We start from the raw sequence: 15,000 nt of genomic DNA, 5'->3' as shown, positions 1-15,000 counted from the left end.
TTACTCGATATCATTTCCATTCAAAAACGTCTCTTCGTAATCACTTTTGTATACAGTTAATCTGATAATCATTCGTGAATCTTATATTTCCCCAAATATTATCTATTATATCTCTTTCCCCTCGTATATTCTCAATTTCTTTCTCCATCTTCTGTGTTTATGATTTGAGAGCTTCGGAATTCCTGATTAGAAAATAAAAAATCCATTTGTGGCTGAAATGTCCTTCATGCTCGATCCATTTACCTATCACAGCGAATTGCAATACCGTAAATTCATTTCCTCTTCTGTTTGATTTCGTCATATTGTCAAATTCTTGAATCTGTAATTTTCTTCCAAATTCATTCCTCTTGCATGACGCATAATTTGCGGAGAAATTATTTGTGTGTGTGTGTGTGTGTGTGTATGTGTGTGTGTGTGCGTGCGTGTGCATGTGTGTGTGTGCGTGCGTGTGTGTGTATGTGAGTGTGTGTGTATGTGAGTGTGTTTAGGTGTGTGTATGTGTATGTGTGTTTGCGTGCCTGTATGATTCACAATGGCCTTGGATCACGTGTTGGACTCGGGATCAACAGCTATTTCCCTCCCGTAAGAGAGCTCAGAGCTCATAAACGAGTATGACCGATCTATGGATATTGCTGCGACCTTACACGCACACACACACATAAATCCCCGCCCACGAGGGTTGGAGTAACGACCCGCAGCGCAACGATACTGAAATTATTTCATCCTTGGGCGGGATTCGACCCCGAACCGCCGTAGTGGGGGCCGGGAAATTACCACTACGCCATGCGAATTGTGTGTGTATGTGTGTGTGTTGGACTCGTGATCGACAGCTATTTCCCTCCTGGAAGAGAGCTCAGAGCTCGTAGGTCCGATCTATGGGTAATGCTATGACCTTGCACACACACACCCCCAACTCCCCGCCCACGAGAGTCAGAGTAACGACCCGAGGCACAGCGATACCGAAATAATTTCGGCCCTGGGCAGGATTCGAACTGGGTGATGGGAGCATTTCTGCTTCCCAGTTCAGCGCTCTACCAACTATGCGTGCGCGTGTGTGTGTGTGTATGTGTGTGTGTGTGTGTGTGTGTGTGTGTGTGTGTGTGTGTGTGTCCTTCTATGGGCGTGTTTGTAGGAGTGTTTACAATGTGTAAATGTATGTACATTCAGTGTAGACTTAATCCCTCACCTTCTTCATCCCCCTCTTAGGAATCTTTACCCCGTCTCCCCATGTTGCAACCTTCTCGACATCTTGTTGCAATTTCTTACCAATGTTGGCGAGCCATTCTTCTCCTCAGCTGTAACTTTTCCCCCGACTGCCCTGGCAGCTTCAAGATTTATATGCTGCTTTCCATTACGCAGCTCGGTCTTCGGAGATGTGGGGTGCCCGCTAACGTCTTGCATAGATACAATTACGAGACGTCTTGTGTTCCTCAGTTGATTTATCTCCTTGCGTGGCTCGAGAGGTGAAAAGGGAAGATGCTTATGGCATGCTGTTGGTGGTTTGTTTGTCTGGTTCGCTTTTTTGCATTTCCCGTAATAAAAACAATAAATAAAAACAATTGAATGAGCTTAACTGCAAATTGAGACGCAGGTGACATAGGCGGCGCAGCACAGACTTCCTGTTGCTGAATCGAAGTACAGTTTGAACTTCTCTCTCACTTGAAATACTGAGATAGTACATACAGAAGGACTTCAAGGGAGAGAGAAGTTCAAACTGTAATTCAGATTAATAACAGGAAGTCTGCCTTTGCTCTGTGCTTCGTTACTGCGTGTCCTGCATCGCCTGTGTCGCCTGTGTAGACAGCGTTGCCTGCGTCGTCTGTGTCGCCTGCGTCGTCTGTGTCGCCTGCGTCGCCTGTGTCGCCTGCATTGCCTGTGTCGCCTGCGTCGTCTGTGTCACATGCGTTGCCTGCGTCGTCTGTGTCACATGCAATGCCTGCGTCGCCTGTGTCGCCCGCATTACCTGTGTCGTCTGCGTTGCCTGCGTCGCCCGTGTAGCCTGTGTCGCCTGCGTTGTCTGTGTCTCCTGCATCGCCTGCGTCTCCTGTGTCGTTTGCGTTGCCTGTGTCGCCTGTGTCGCCTGCGTCGTCTGTGTCACTTGCGTCGTCTGTGTCACCTGCGTCGTCTGCGTTGCCTGTGTCGCCTGCGTCGCCGGTGTCGTCTGCGTCGCCTGCGTTGCCTGTGTCGCCTGTGTCGTCTGCGTCTCAGTTTGTACTTAGGCTAAGAAAAGATCACTTCAGAAAGAAAACGGGGGGTGGGGTTGGCTGTGTTGTTACGGACACTTGGACCGTTATTGATAGATGCAAATACATCTCTTGTTGTTATTAAATGGATACAATTTTGTGTCTCAAGAAAATAATATTCATAGTAAAGGAAGTCCTTTATATAGAAATGTATTGAATATTAAACATAGAAAAATATCTACGCGTAATTGGAACAAATCCTGGTCTAGGTTTGCGTTTCACCAACTGTACTTTATCCTTTACTCTTTTTATACCAAAGAGATCCCACGGAGATACATAGTACAGTAAGCGGAAGGGAATATAAGAAAAAGGATCTTACCAGCTACAGAAGATGTTCAGAATAGGCCCCTAAATCTAGAAGAATTTGAGTTTTAATGGTTTTGCCTCCACACTCAGTGACTTAGTAGCCATTAAAAGTAGATTTATAAGCTCCAGAAGAAGTGGCTTGACTGTGGAGGCAGCAAATCCAACACGGGGGAGCGTTCTACTGAGGAAGAAGACAATTCTTATGGCTCCGTAGAAAACGTTGGAGGGGAAGTCGATATTTTATTTATTATTATTTACTTTATTATAGTTTTTGTTTATTTATCTATTTATCTATTTATCATTATATTTTTTTCGGATCCGACCTTGATATCGACCAAAAGGTCTCCTGTCGGCATGCTCCGCCTTTATAATCCTTTGTACTTTATTCACACACACACACACACTTACACACATACACACACACACACACACACACACACACACACACACACACACACACACACGCACACGCACGAATGCATGTTGGATTTGTACTTCACGTGCACGTACTGTACATATACACGCAAACACACATATACGTACACGCTCGTAAGGACGAACGTACACGTAAAGGATTACTAAGGAGGGTCATGCCGACAGGAGACCTTTTGGTACACACACACTCACACACACACACACACATACACACACACACACACACACACACACACACACACACACACACATACACACACATACACACACACATACACACACACACACACAAACACACACACACATTCACACACACACATTCACACACGTTAGTACTACACTACATCTCGGATGTAGATTATGCAATAATAATGGTATCCGCACATAATGAGGATTATAGATAAGATCGATAGCGTGCAAAGTGTAGGATTAACATTGATCCCCAGCTAGTAGACAAGACATACGAGAACAGACCGCAATTATTGGTCCTGCCATTTCTGAAAGAAAGAAGAGTGAAACTGAAATAATGGTGATTTTCGTTGGATAAAACTGAAAGAAGATCTTTTGGTCATGGACGGGAATGTACCACGGGATCGTGGGAAAAGATTTAATTTTTTTTTTTTTTTTTTAGTAGGTGGATATCAGGAACCACAGTTTTCTTCATCAGTGCGTCAACTATTGGGATAGATCTGCCTTCGAAAGCCAAAAACAAATTCAAAAGGAGAAAGAGAGACTGGACCATAACGAGATCTGTTTCTTCCCTATTTATTGAAATTAGGGGAATGCAGGAATGCAATGCGATAAAGATATACGCACACACACACACACACACACACACACACACACACACACACACACACACACACACACACACACACACACACACGCACGCACATGGGCACACACACACATGGACACATACACACACGTACACGGACACACACACACAAACACAGCAATACGCACATATACACGTGAGAGAGAGAAAGAGGGAGGGGGAGAGAGAGAGAGAGAGAGAGAGAGAGAGAAAGAGAGAAAGAGGGAGGGAGGGAGAGAAATTGAGAGAGAGGGAGGGAGAGAGAGAGAGAGAGAAATTGAGAGAGAGAGACAGAGAGAGAGAGAGAGGGAGGGAGAGAAGGAGAGAGAGAGAGAGAGAAATTGAGAGAGAAAGAAAGAGGGAGGGAGGGAGAGAAATTGAGAGAGAGGGAGGGAGAGAGAGAGTTACGGACACAAGGACACCTTGGTCTTGTATTTCCATAAACTAGGATTATGGCCGTCACTTGTCGTAAGAATTATTTCAAGCTTTGGTTTAAAAGAATTCATTCTCGCGTAAGAAAAGTCTTTGTGGGGATTAACATCCTGAAGACTGTGACGCCAGGTGATTTTATTCAGCCAAAGATTGGGCCATCTAGTTCGGATCTAAGGTCATGATTGATAAAGAAAAGGTTCAGGCTGGCGGGTGACTTTTAGCTGAATGAAATCGGTTGATGTTTGCCAAGTCGGATACTTTTTGAATTTTTGCTCTTTTTAAGTTTGAAAAAACTCGAAAAAAGGAGGGGATTTCAGGAAGCACAGGTAGTATATATATATATATATATATATATATATATGTATATATATATATATATATATATATATATATATATATATATATATATATATATATATATATATATATATATATATATATATATATATATATGTATATATGGTTGACGGAAGACTCTTTAGGAACCCGAAAGGTTAAACAAAAAGTTAAAAGAAAAAAGGAAAAAAAAACAATCTTGTAGAAAAAGTGAAAAACCGAAATATGCTCCGCTGAGGACTTGCTGAGAAAGAAGAAGACCGCGGATTTAGCGAAGAAAAACGGCCAGCCTTTTCCGGCTTGGCTGGAAGGGTGTGGGTGAGGAGGAGGAGGAGGGGGAAGAGGAGGAGAAGGAGGAGGAGAGCTCTAGACGGACGCGGGACGAAGTGGAACCTGGAAATTTAATTACGGATTGCGGACAAGATGAAACATTGAGTATGAGGTGGTCAGACTCTACTCTTAGCCTAGCATGCTACTCGTTTTTGCTACTTCGTTTGGGAAGGGACGATTTCGGTTACAATATTTTAGACTTCCGCATCTCAACAATGAATCTAACATTCGTATTCTAGGTTTAACTTCTCTTAGTTCGTCATTCAGCTTCTCAATATATGACGCCAGAGTGAATTGACATTTGGAAAATTAAAAAAAATCTTTACCGAAGTCATTGCTACTCAAACGAAGTAGCAAAAGCAAGTAGCATGCTAGCGAGAACTGCTTAGTGTGCCGCCACCTTTAGAGTCCCGGATGAGTGGTAGAGAAAGAACAGAATGGGGGGAATGGAAATCTGATGGTTGGTTTTTATAGGGCAATGTGAGAGTGAGGGTTTCTGTATGTGTCTTGTGAGAGTCTTCAAGTCTCTTGGAAGAATGATTCTATCAACGATAAATTATGATAAATTATAATAAATTTGTTATCAGGAGGACAAAACGAAAATGGATGTCGGCAGTCAGGGAAAAAAAACATTGATTATAAAAAAAAATTGATTATAACTGAGTAAAAACTTCTTACTTTATTTGATATGAATTTATCTTATTGACTGGCTGATAGATTGGTTGTTGGTTCATTGATTTATTTATTCATTTATTTATTTATCTATATATTTATCGGTAGCAGGGAAACAAAAAGGCATCCATTAATCATGACTGGATGAAAGCTATTATATTTTATTTTATTCTATTTGAATTTATCTTGTTGAATTGATGCATTGATTATTGGTTGATTTATCTACTTATTCATTTATTTATTTATTCATATATCTATTCATACATTTAGTTATATATTCTTTATTTATATGTTTATTAATTCATTTATATATTCATTAATTTTTTCATTTTTATTTTTTTCAGGTAAGATGACGACAAATGAGCACAGGAACTAAGGTAAATGAGAAAATAGATTCATTTAGATAAACACATAAGCAAGATGCTGTAATGAGTGCCATTTATTTTATATTAATTGTTTATTTATTTGTTGTTATTTGTCTGTTTATTATTATTTATTTAATATTTGTAATGAGAAAAATACTTAGTTTGTGAAAAAAGGACATTTGTTTAGATTCATTTAGATAAACACCTAAACAAGATGCTGTAATGACTGCCATTCATTTCATATTATTTGTTTATTTGTTGTTATTTGTCTGTTTATTATTATTATTTATTTAATATTTATTATTATCTATCTTCTCGTTTATTATTGTTTACTATTTAACTATGCATTATTTAACTTTAACATATGTATTTATTTCATTCATTATTATGTTGTTATTATTTTTATCTATTTGTTTATTTATCATTGTTATAATTTTTTCACATCCGACCTGGTTATGGACCAAAAGGTCTCCTGTCGGCATGCTCCTCCTTTGTAATCCTTTGTAAAAAGGGGATTAACCTCCATATACCAAACACATCAGGCTCGAGGTCTCTTTCACAGGCTACATGCAAGCCACGATCGTGGCTCCATCTATTCACCGTTCTAAAGCCACGAAAGTGAATGAACGTCCTCTCCTGAAGACGTTCGAAGCAATGATTTTGTGTCCTTGCCATCGTAGGTTCGTTGGTTCCAATTCCCCTTGGGATAAAGTAACAAATTCGCCCTAATAAGATCCTTGACATGTTTGGTTAAGAGTCCGCCAGAGGGTTTTATTCGGATAATAATTGACTTTCGTTTTACTTTCACTCCGACTGTAGGTTCTCTGTGTGATATATATATATATATATATATATATATATATATATATATATATGTATGTATTCAGTTTTTGCATGTATGCCTCCTCGAGTCTCTCGGTGTTGATGGCTTGGCTTAGAATTAAAGTGAATTGTGGTTGATAAAGTAAATCTGTTCTCTGGGACCCATTCAGTGTTTTGTGTGTGTATGTATATACATATATATATATATATATATATATATATATATATATATATATATATATATATATATATATATATATATATATATATATATATACATACATATCTTTTTAATTTTTAACTTAAAGATATCTTGCCTGAAACCATGGTTGGAAATGAAATATTGATATGACATTTATGATTTTGGATTTCTGGCCGGTCAGAAAGATCTTAAGAATGCAAGAGATTGCTGTGGCCTCCAAGAGAAAAACAAAGGAAAGACTGAGAGAGGAAGAAATAAAGAAATAAAGAGAGAGTGGGAGAGAGAGAGAGGGAGTGGGGGAGAGAAAGAGAGAGAGGGAGAGAATGAGAATGAGAGGAAGAAAAAAGAAAAGGAAGAGAAAGAGAAAATCAATAGTAGAAGGAAACAAACAGAAAGATGGACATACAAAGAAACAATCAAGGAGATTGATAGAGAGAAAATTGACATCGAAGAGGATGACTTGGAGAAAGAGAGATGGAGAGGGAGTGGGCGAGGGAGAGGAGGAAAGGGAGGGAGAGGGAGAGGAGGGAAGGGAGGGAGAGGGAAAGGAGGAAAGGGAGGAAGAGAGGAGAAGGAAAGGGAGGAGGAGAGGAAGAGGAAGGAGGAGAGGGAGATGAGGAAAGGGAGGCAGAGGGAGAGGAGGTAAAAGAGGAGAGGGAAAAAGGAAAGAGGAACGAAGAGGGAAAGAGAAACGGGAATGGAGAGGAAGAGGCAGAATGAGAGTGAGAGAGTGAGAGGGAGAGAAGGAAAGGGGAGGAGAGGGAGAGGGAGAGGATGAGGGGGTGGAGAAGGAAAGGAAGAGGAAGAAAGAGGAGAACGGAGAGGGGGAGGAGGAGGTGGAGGGGGAGGGAGAGGAAAATGGATAGGGAGAGAGAGAGGAAGAGGAAGAAGGAGAGGGAGGTAGAGAGGATGGAGAGGGATAGGGAGACGGGAACTGAGAGGTAGTGGAGGAAGGGAATAGGGAGGGAGAGGAGAACTGAGAGAGAGAGGAGGATGGAGAACGAGGAGGAGAGGAAGAAGGAGAGGGGAATGGGGAGGGAGAGCGGGAAGGAGAGGGAGAGGGAGAAGGAAAGGGAGAGGGGGGCGGAGAGAGAGAGAAGAGGAGGATGGAGAACGAGTAGGAGACAGATAGACAGACAGACAGACAGACACAGAGACAGACAGACAGACAGACATAGACACAGAGATAGAGACAGACAGACATAGACACAGAGACAGAGACAGACAGGCAAATAGAGACACAGACAGACACAGACAAACAGACAGACTGAGAGAGAGACACAGACAGAGACAGACAGACAGACAGACACAGAGACAGAGACAGACAGACATAGACACAGAGACAGAGACAGACAGACATAAATACAGAGACAGAGACAGACAGACAAATAGAGAGACAGACAGACACAGACAAACAGACAGACTGGGTAATCCTTTCGCTACTGAGAGAGTCCGAGGAGGCAGAAGGAAAGCTCCTGGTTGGTTGGTGTCCGAGAAGAGGAACAGAAGAAGAAGAAGAAGAACAAGAGCCTTCCGGGTCCATGAGGTGGTCGAGACTCATCTCGAGGACCTCCGGGTCTTGTCAATCAAGACTCTGAAGGCCAAGGACCACCTCCAGCAGTGGAACAGAAGAAAATAACCTCCCGGAGATCGAGGAGGAGGAGGAGGAGGAGGAGGAGGAGGAAGAGGAAGAGGAGGAGGAGGGAGAGGAGGAGCTCTAGCAATAGGAGAAGGTAGGAGCTGGAAGACCCTCAGCCGTTCGGAGTGATAAATGCTCGAGTGGGACTTGGGGCGATATATGTAAATGGGACGAGTTGGTGCTCCCAAAGCAAAACCGTCTGGATTCCTTCAGAAATAGAAATGAATGTGCACATGTGAATATATATGTATGTACATAGCTATATATATATATATATATATATATATATATATATATATATATATATATATGTATGTATATTTTATTATGTGTCTGTTTATTATTATTTGCTTGATTTTTATCTATTATTAGTTATCTGTCAATTTATTATTATTTACTATTTACCTGTTTGTTTATTAGTTGAATATGCCTATGTATTTATTTTATTTATTATTGTTTATATCATTAAAAAAATTCACATCCGACCTAGTTATGAACCAAAAGGTCTCCTGTCGGCATGATCAGCCTTTGTGATCCTTTGTAATGTAAGTGTATATATATATATATATATATATATATATATATATATATATATAGAGAGAGAGAGAGAGAGAGAGAGAGAGAGAGAGAGAGAGAGAGAGAGAGAGATTAGACAGGTAAGAGATGCGAGAAGCAGTCAACCGACACGAAGATTACATTATACCATAACATGAGTGGTGGCAACCGCAACTGAAGTCTTAGTCATTCTAAGCTTTTATCCTGTAAACAGCCAATCAGTGTCCTGTAACTAAATGGACAAATTCGTCTAACAAAAACTTAAATAACAATGTTAACGTGTTTCTTGTCAAATAAAAATCATCTGGTTGGAGATAGAATATAGTCACAAAATTTAGTCATTTTTTGTAGTTAAAAGGACTTCAGAAAACGAAATGACATTATTGTCTAAGTTGTTATGCCTCTTCGACACGGGGTTGATTTAGTAAGTCACACTCCTAACGATTTGTAAACTACTGGATTTTTTTCCATTTTACGGCATGCAGTTGATTTCAACAACTTAAGAGAGGTAAGAAATTAATATAGATCTGAAACCTAACTTAACCTGATCTAACCTGACCTAACCTGACCTAACCTGACCTAACCTGACCTGACCTGACCTGACCTAACCTAACCTGACCTAACCTATCCTAACCAAACGTAACCTAAAAATTCTGCATGAAAAGATCCCTACCCCTTTACTTACCCAATGCCAACCGAAAGTTAGTCAACTTCTCTTCAAACTATCCTGATGTCAACACTTATTTGCTGTTAGCTAATTTAACTTGCAGTTAACACTACCGGCTACTTAACTAGCCCCGTGTAAGCGAGTTTCAAGAAACAAAACTGTGCAAGGTCCCAGTCACACCAAGCTTACGACCTGTTTCCGACCACCGGCGACCTGCAGGTGGTCGCCGACCAGTTGCAGGTAGTCTTTGGAAGTCGCTGGTAGTCGATAATAAGTTAGATAAATAGATAGATCGATAAAATAGATATATTACAACACACACTGAATAATCCCAAGTGCATAAATTTTCATCTTATCAACCACATTAACTTTTTCTATGTCATTTCCTTGCATAGGTTTTGTGTCGCCGACCGATCGCTTGATTTTTGGTCGAAGGTGGTCGGAGACCGGTCGTGAGCTTGGTGTGACTGGGGCTTAAAGAAAACGGAATGGGGTTAAGGTGACTTACCTCTTGAATCCCATTTTCGATGTCATAGGGGAGCCGTGTGGGGTTTCATTGTTGTGTGTGATGGGACACTCCAACGCTTCGTCCTGTCGCAATCTCGAAGTCCTTTGCCTCTTCCTGTTGTCCACCGAATCCCTCGAAGTTCTTCTTCTGTGGTCTTTGACGTTCTCCGGCAGGCACAACCTTGTACTCATCCACCACCGAGACAGAAATATTTCCTTTTCTATTTCTTTCTCTCTTTCTTATATTTTTTCTCTATTTCTTAAACCGATTGTCGACATTTCGAAAAGTAATATTTTTCTTTTTTCTAAATATTCCCTTATGAAGTTTCGCGAGATTTAGATCAACTGTCTTATTTCTCGGCTATGTGGGTATATATTCAGTGAGAGCTCAGGAATAATTAAATAAATTACGTTGATTAAATATGTTAATTTTGAATCTTAAGATAATGTCGACTTTGTTGTTTAAATTACTATTTTTTCTAAACACTTTATGAGCTTTTCTCTTTCTTCATCTGATTAGAAGGATTTGAACCAATATTTCGTTTTCAAAATCTTTTGATTTTTACTCTGATCTCAATAGCCTGCAGCTTCATCTTTAATCTCATTTATTCTTTGTTCATACAATTTCAAAAAAGTTCATTTGACGTACAGTAACCAACCTCTTTGTTCTAGTTTATCTGAATTACATTTCTAAAAGAACCAGTTCAACTTAAAATCCTTTCTTCATGGTAATGATGAAACTGTGTTAAAATTCTATTTATCACGAATTTTTACGTTAGAAAGGAATGTTATTGAAGAGAACTGAACGTGCACATACTTTACTGTAATTTATTTTCTAAATACTCTGACCCTTTCAGACTGAAAGCTCTCTGAAACAGTTGAAAGCACTTTATACTCCATTTCCTGAAAACCAGAAACACAAAATGCTTAATTATATGGAGAAAACCTCAGACTTAATTAAAAATAGATATTAATAAAAAGAAATACAAAAATGCCGCATATATGAATAATAGATTTGTAACCCGACAAAGCTTATTACGTAGATTCCCAGTGATACAACATGTTAATTAGTAACTAAGAACGTAATTAACTAGAGATAGAATTGCATAGAAACTAATATAGATGCAGAATAACAACATATATTACATTGCTGTGTTAGGTCATATCGTCAAATAGAGATTGAGCAAGACCAAATAGAAGACGGGGAAAGTAATAAGATTGAATATGAATTGATTGTAATGGAAACAAATTATAACATGTATTACATGTTGAGCTTATCGATGATTTCATGTTCGTATAAAGATTCGTCTTTCAAGGCATGATGGGATGAGGATTCGGGTCTTTTATTATGGCAACATGATCAGTGATATGATTTTATCCAGAGTTTGATTGGTGAATACTCCTTAGTTTCATGAGAAATAAGACTTTGGATCAACCAAGGTTTGAGCAAGATTCCAGCCTCTTGCGTAACTGTTTCCTCTGAATAAATTCGTCTGGTTTTAGTCAGAACAAGGTCTGGTGATGAAGACATTGCGCTGAAAAATTAAAAATGTAATTGTAGTCATGAGACATAGATGGACAGTCATGTATATTTTGTAGTCGTGCACATTATTGAAGTATTTGGGAAAGGTCTTTATTCAGCATTGGATTGATATGTGTATTTACATAAATCTCTCTCTGTCAGTCTGTCTGTCTGTCTGTCTATCTATCTCGTTCTCTCTCTCTCTCTCTCTCTCTCTCTCTCTCTCTCTCTCTTTGTGTATATATATATATATATATATATATATATATATATAATATGTATACACATACATACATATATAATGTGTGTGTGTGTGTGTGTGTGTGTGTGTGTGTGTGTGTGTGTGTGTGTGTGTGTGTGTGTGTGTGTGGTAATGTTAAATGCTTCTGAAAACCTAGTTCGTCATTATAGTAATGAAGACTTGAAAGCAACAGCTGAACCACAAGCCTGAGATTTAATTGATGAGAACAGCTTCATCACTGGAAGAGGGAAAGTGAGAAATAAGTTTCTCTTTGTGGTGTTTCCGTGAAACATTTGTCAAAACGTTTAAGAGTCTGTTAAACTGCCATCAACATTCTCACCATCCTCCTCTTCCACTTTATCACCATCTTCCTCTTCCACTTTATCAGCATCCTGCTCTTCCACTTTATCACCATCCTGCTCTTCCACTTTATCACCATCCTGCTCTTCCATTTTATCACCGTCCTCCTCTTCCACTTTATCACCATCCTGCTCTTCCACTTTATCACCATCCTCTTCCTCCTTATCACCATCCTCTTCTTCTTTATCACCATCCTCTTCCTCTTAATCACCATCATCCTCTTCCACATTATCACCATCTTCTTCCTCTTTATCACCATCCTTTTCCTCTTTATCACCATCCTCTTCCACTTTATCACCATCCTGCTCTTCCATTTTATCACCGTCCTCCTCTTCCACTTTATCACCATCCTCTTCCTCTTTATCACCATCCTCTTCCTCTTTATCACCATCCTCTTCCTCTTTGTCACCATCCTCTTCCTCTTTATCACCATCATCCTCTTTCACTTTATCACCATCCTGCTCTTCCACTTGATCACCATTCTGCTCTTCCTCGTTATCACCATCTTCCTCTTCCTCTTTATCACCATCTTCCGCTTTATCATCATCCTCTTCCTCTTTATCACCATCCTCTTCCACTTAATCACCATTCTCTTCCTCTTTATCACTATCCTCTTCCTCTTTATCACCATCCTTCTTCTTCTTCTTCTTCTTCTTCTTCTTCTTCTTCTTCTTTTAGCTTTACTTTTTCGTTAATGACATCGTCATTATCAGTATAAATTTCAATATTGTTAGTATTACTAACACTCTTAGTATTATTAGAGTTATTAGCATTGTTGGAATAATTAGCATTATTAGAATAATTAACATTATTAAAATAATTACCATTATTAGCATTATTAGAATTAGCGTTATTAACATTATTAACAAACGCTTTAGTCTCACAACCTCTTAGGTGTGGGTTCGAATCCTGAAATTCTCTCTGGTTACCAGCAGTGATTGTTACCTTTCCCAAGAGTTCAAGCTACGCAGCGCCCCCTGGCGTAGGCTCTTTACCGCCTTACATCATCATCGTCACCACCACCATCATCATCATCATCATCATCATCATCATCATCATCATTGCCACCACCATCACACCATCATCATCACCATCATCATCATCATAACCACCATCATCATCATCATCATCATCATCATCATCATCATCATCATCATCACCACCACCATCACCACCAGCACCACCAGCACCATCATTACCATCATTACCACCATCACCATCATCATCATTATCGCCACCATTATCATCGCTATTTCTTCTATTTCTTCCCCCTTCCTCTTCCTCTCTGCCTCTTCCGACTCCTCCTCTTGTGGTTGTATCGCCGTCCCCTGAAAGAATCCGTTTTCTTTTTACGTTTTCTTTCCATCCCTCCTCGTTTATGTCCTTCTCATGTTTTATTAGTTTCATATCCATTATTATTACGAACTCAAAGGTCTATTGCTGGTTAGCCCCTTTCAGTGTGTTCCAGTCGAACAAAAGATCAAAGAACAACAAAATCATTTCTTGCAATGCAGAGTTTTCTGTCTGATAAAAATAATATCAATATTGTTTAAGAAATACGAAGACTATTTTTATATGTGAAATATACTTGAATATTAAGAAATTGAAAGTACACGTGATTTCCCTGAAATTTTGTATGTAGATTTTTTGTATTATTTTTTTATTTATTTATTATTGTTTTTTGTGTGATTTGAAAAAGGAACATACGAAAGGTATGAATAAAAAAAATCACTTATGTAGTTGAAGGATATCATAAAGACACAAATACGCGTGTACATATGTGAGCAAATTCGACGTGAAGACGTGTGTACGTGTGAGCATATTCGACGAAAAGACGCGTGTATACATGCGAGCAACTTCGATTACGAACTTGAAATATATCAACAAAATCAATTTGACAAAAAAACAAGAGAAAATTCTCGCACCCTCTTCAGAAATTTTGGCTGAAGAAATTTGTCAGGTCAGGTCAGATTAGGTCAGGTTAGGTCAGGTCATATTAGGATAGAGTCAGTTACGTTACGTCACGTCACGTCACGTCTGGTTAGGTCGAGTAATCTTACGCTCAGTTAGTTTAAGTCAAACTAAATCAAGCTAGGTTAGGCTTAGGCTTAGGTTACTTTTCTTCTGGTTAAAGTATACTAAGGTTAGGTCATGTTAGACCAGGTTATGCTAAGTTCGATTAGGTTGGGTTAAGATAGGATAGCATGGCATACCATAGCATAACATAGTATACCATAGTATAGCATAGTATAGTATAGCGTAGCGAATCATAGATTAGACTAAATTAGTTTAGGATAGGATGCGATAGAATAGGATTGGATAGGATACGATTGGATGGGATCTGTATTGGAGAGTATAGCATAGCATAACATAGCATAGCACAGCATAACATAGCGTAGCGTAGCGTATCATAGATTAGATTAAATTAGCTAAGGATAGGTTGAGACAGGATAGGATTGGATAGGATATGTATTGGGGAGTATAGCATAGCATAACATAGCATAGCACAGCATAACATAGCGTATCATAGACTAGATTTAATTAGCTTA

The 15,000-nt window shown here is 39.3% G+C and overlaps 1 protein-coding gene across 2 annotated transcripts in view; it reads right to left on the bottom strand.

The window, feature by feature from the left end:
- LOC143038956 (uncharacterized) overlaps positions 1–15,000 on the bottom strand; it is a 335,442-nt gene that overhangs the window by 268,049 nt on the left and 52,393 nt on the right. For both annotated transcript variants that reach the window (XM_076208769.1, XM_076208767.1), the window contains exon 2: positions 10,330–11,231. In XM_076208769.1, coding sequence (XP_076064884.1) covers positions 10,330–10,520 — 191 coding nt within the window. In that variant the 5' untranslated portion in view covers positions 10,521–11,231. The remainder of the gene's footprint in view (positions 1–10,329; positions 11,232–15,000) is intronic.

Source organism: Oratosquilla oratoria, chromosome 25, assembly GCF_046742065.1.
Source record: "Oratosquilla oratoria isolate Oo_2021 chromosome 25, ASM4674206v1, whole genome shotgun sequence".
Lineage (NCBI taxonomy): Eukaryota > Metazoa > Arthropoda > Malacostraca > Stomatopoda > Squillidae > Oratosquilla > Oratosquilla oratoria.
This window is presented reverse-complemented; position numbering and strand designations above follow the sequence as displayed.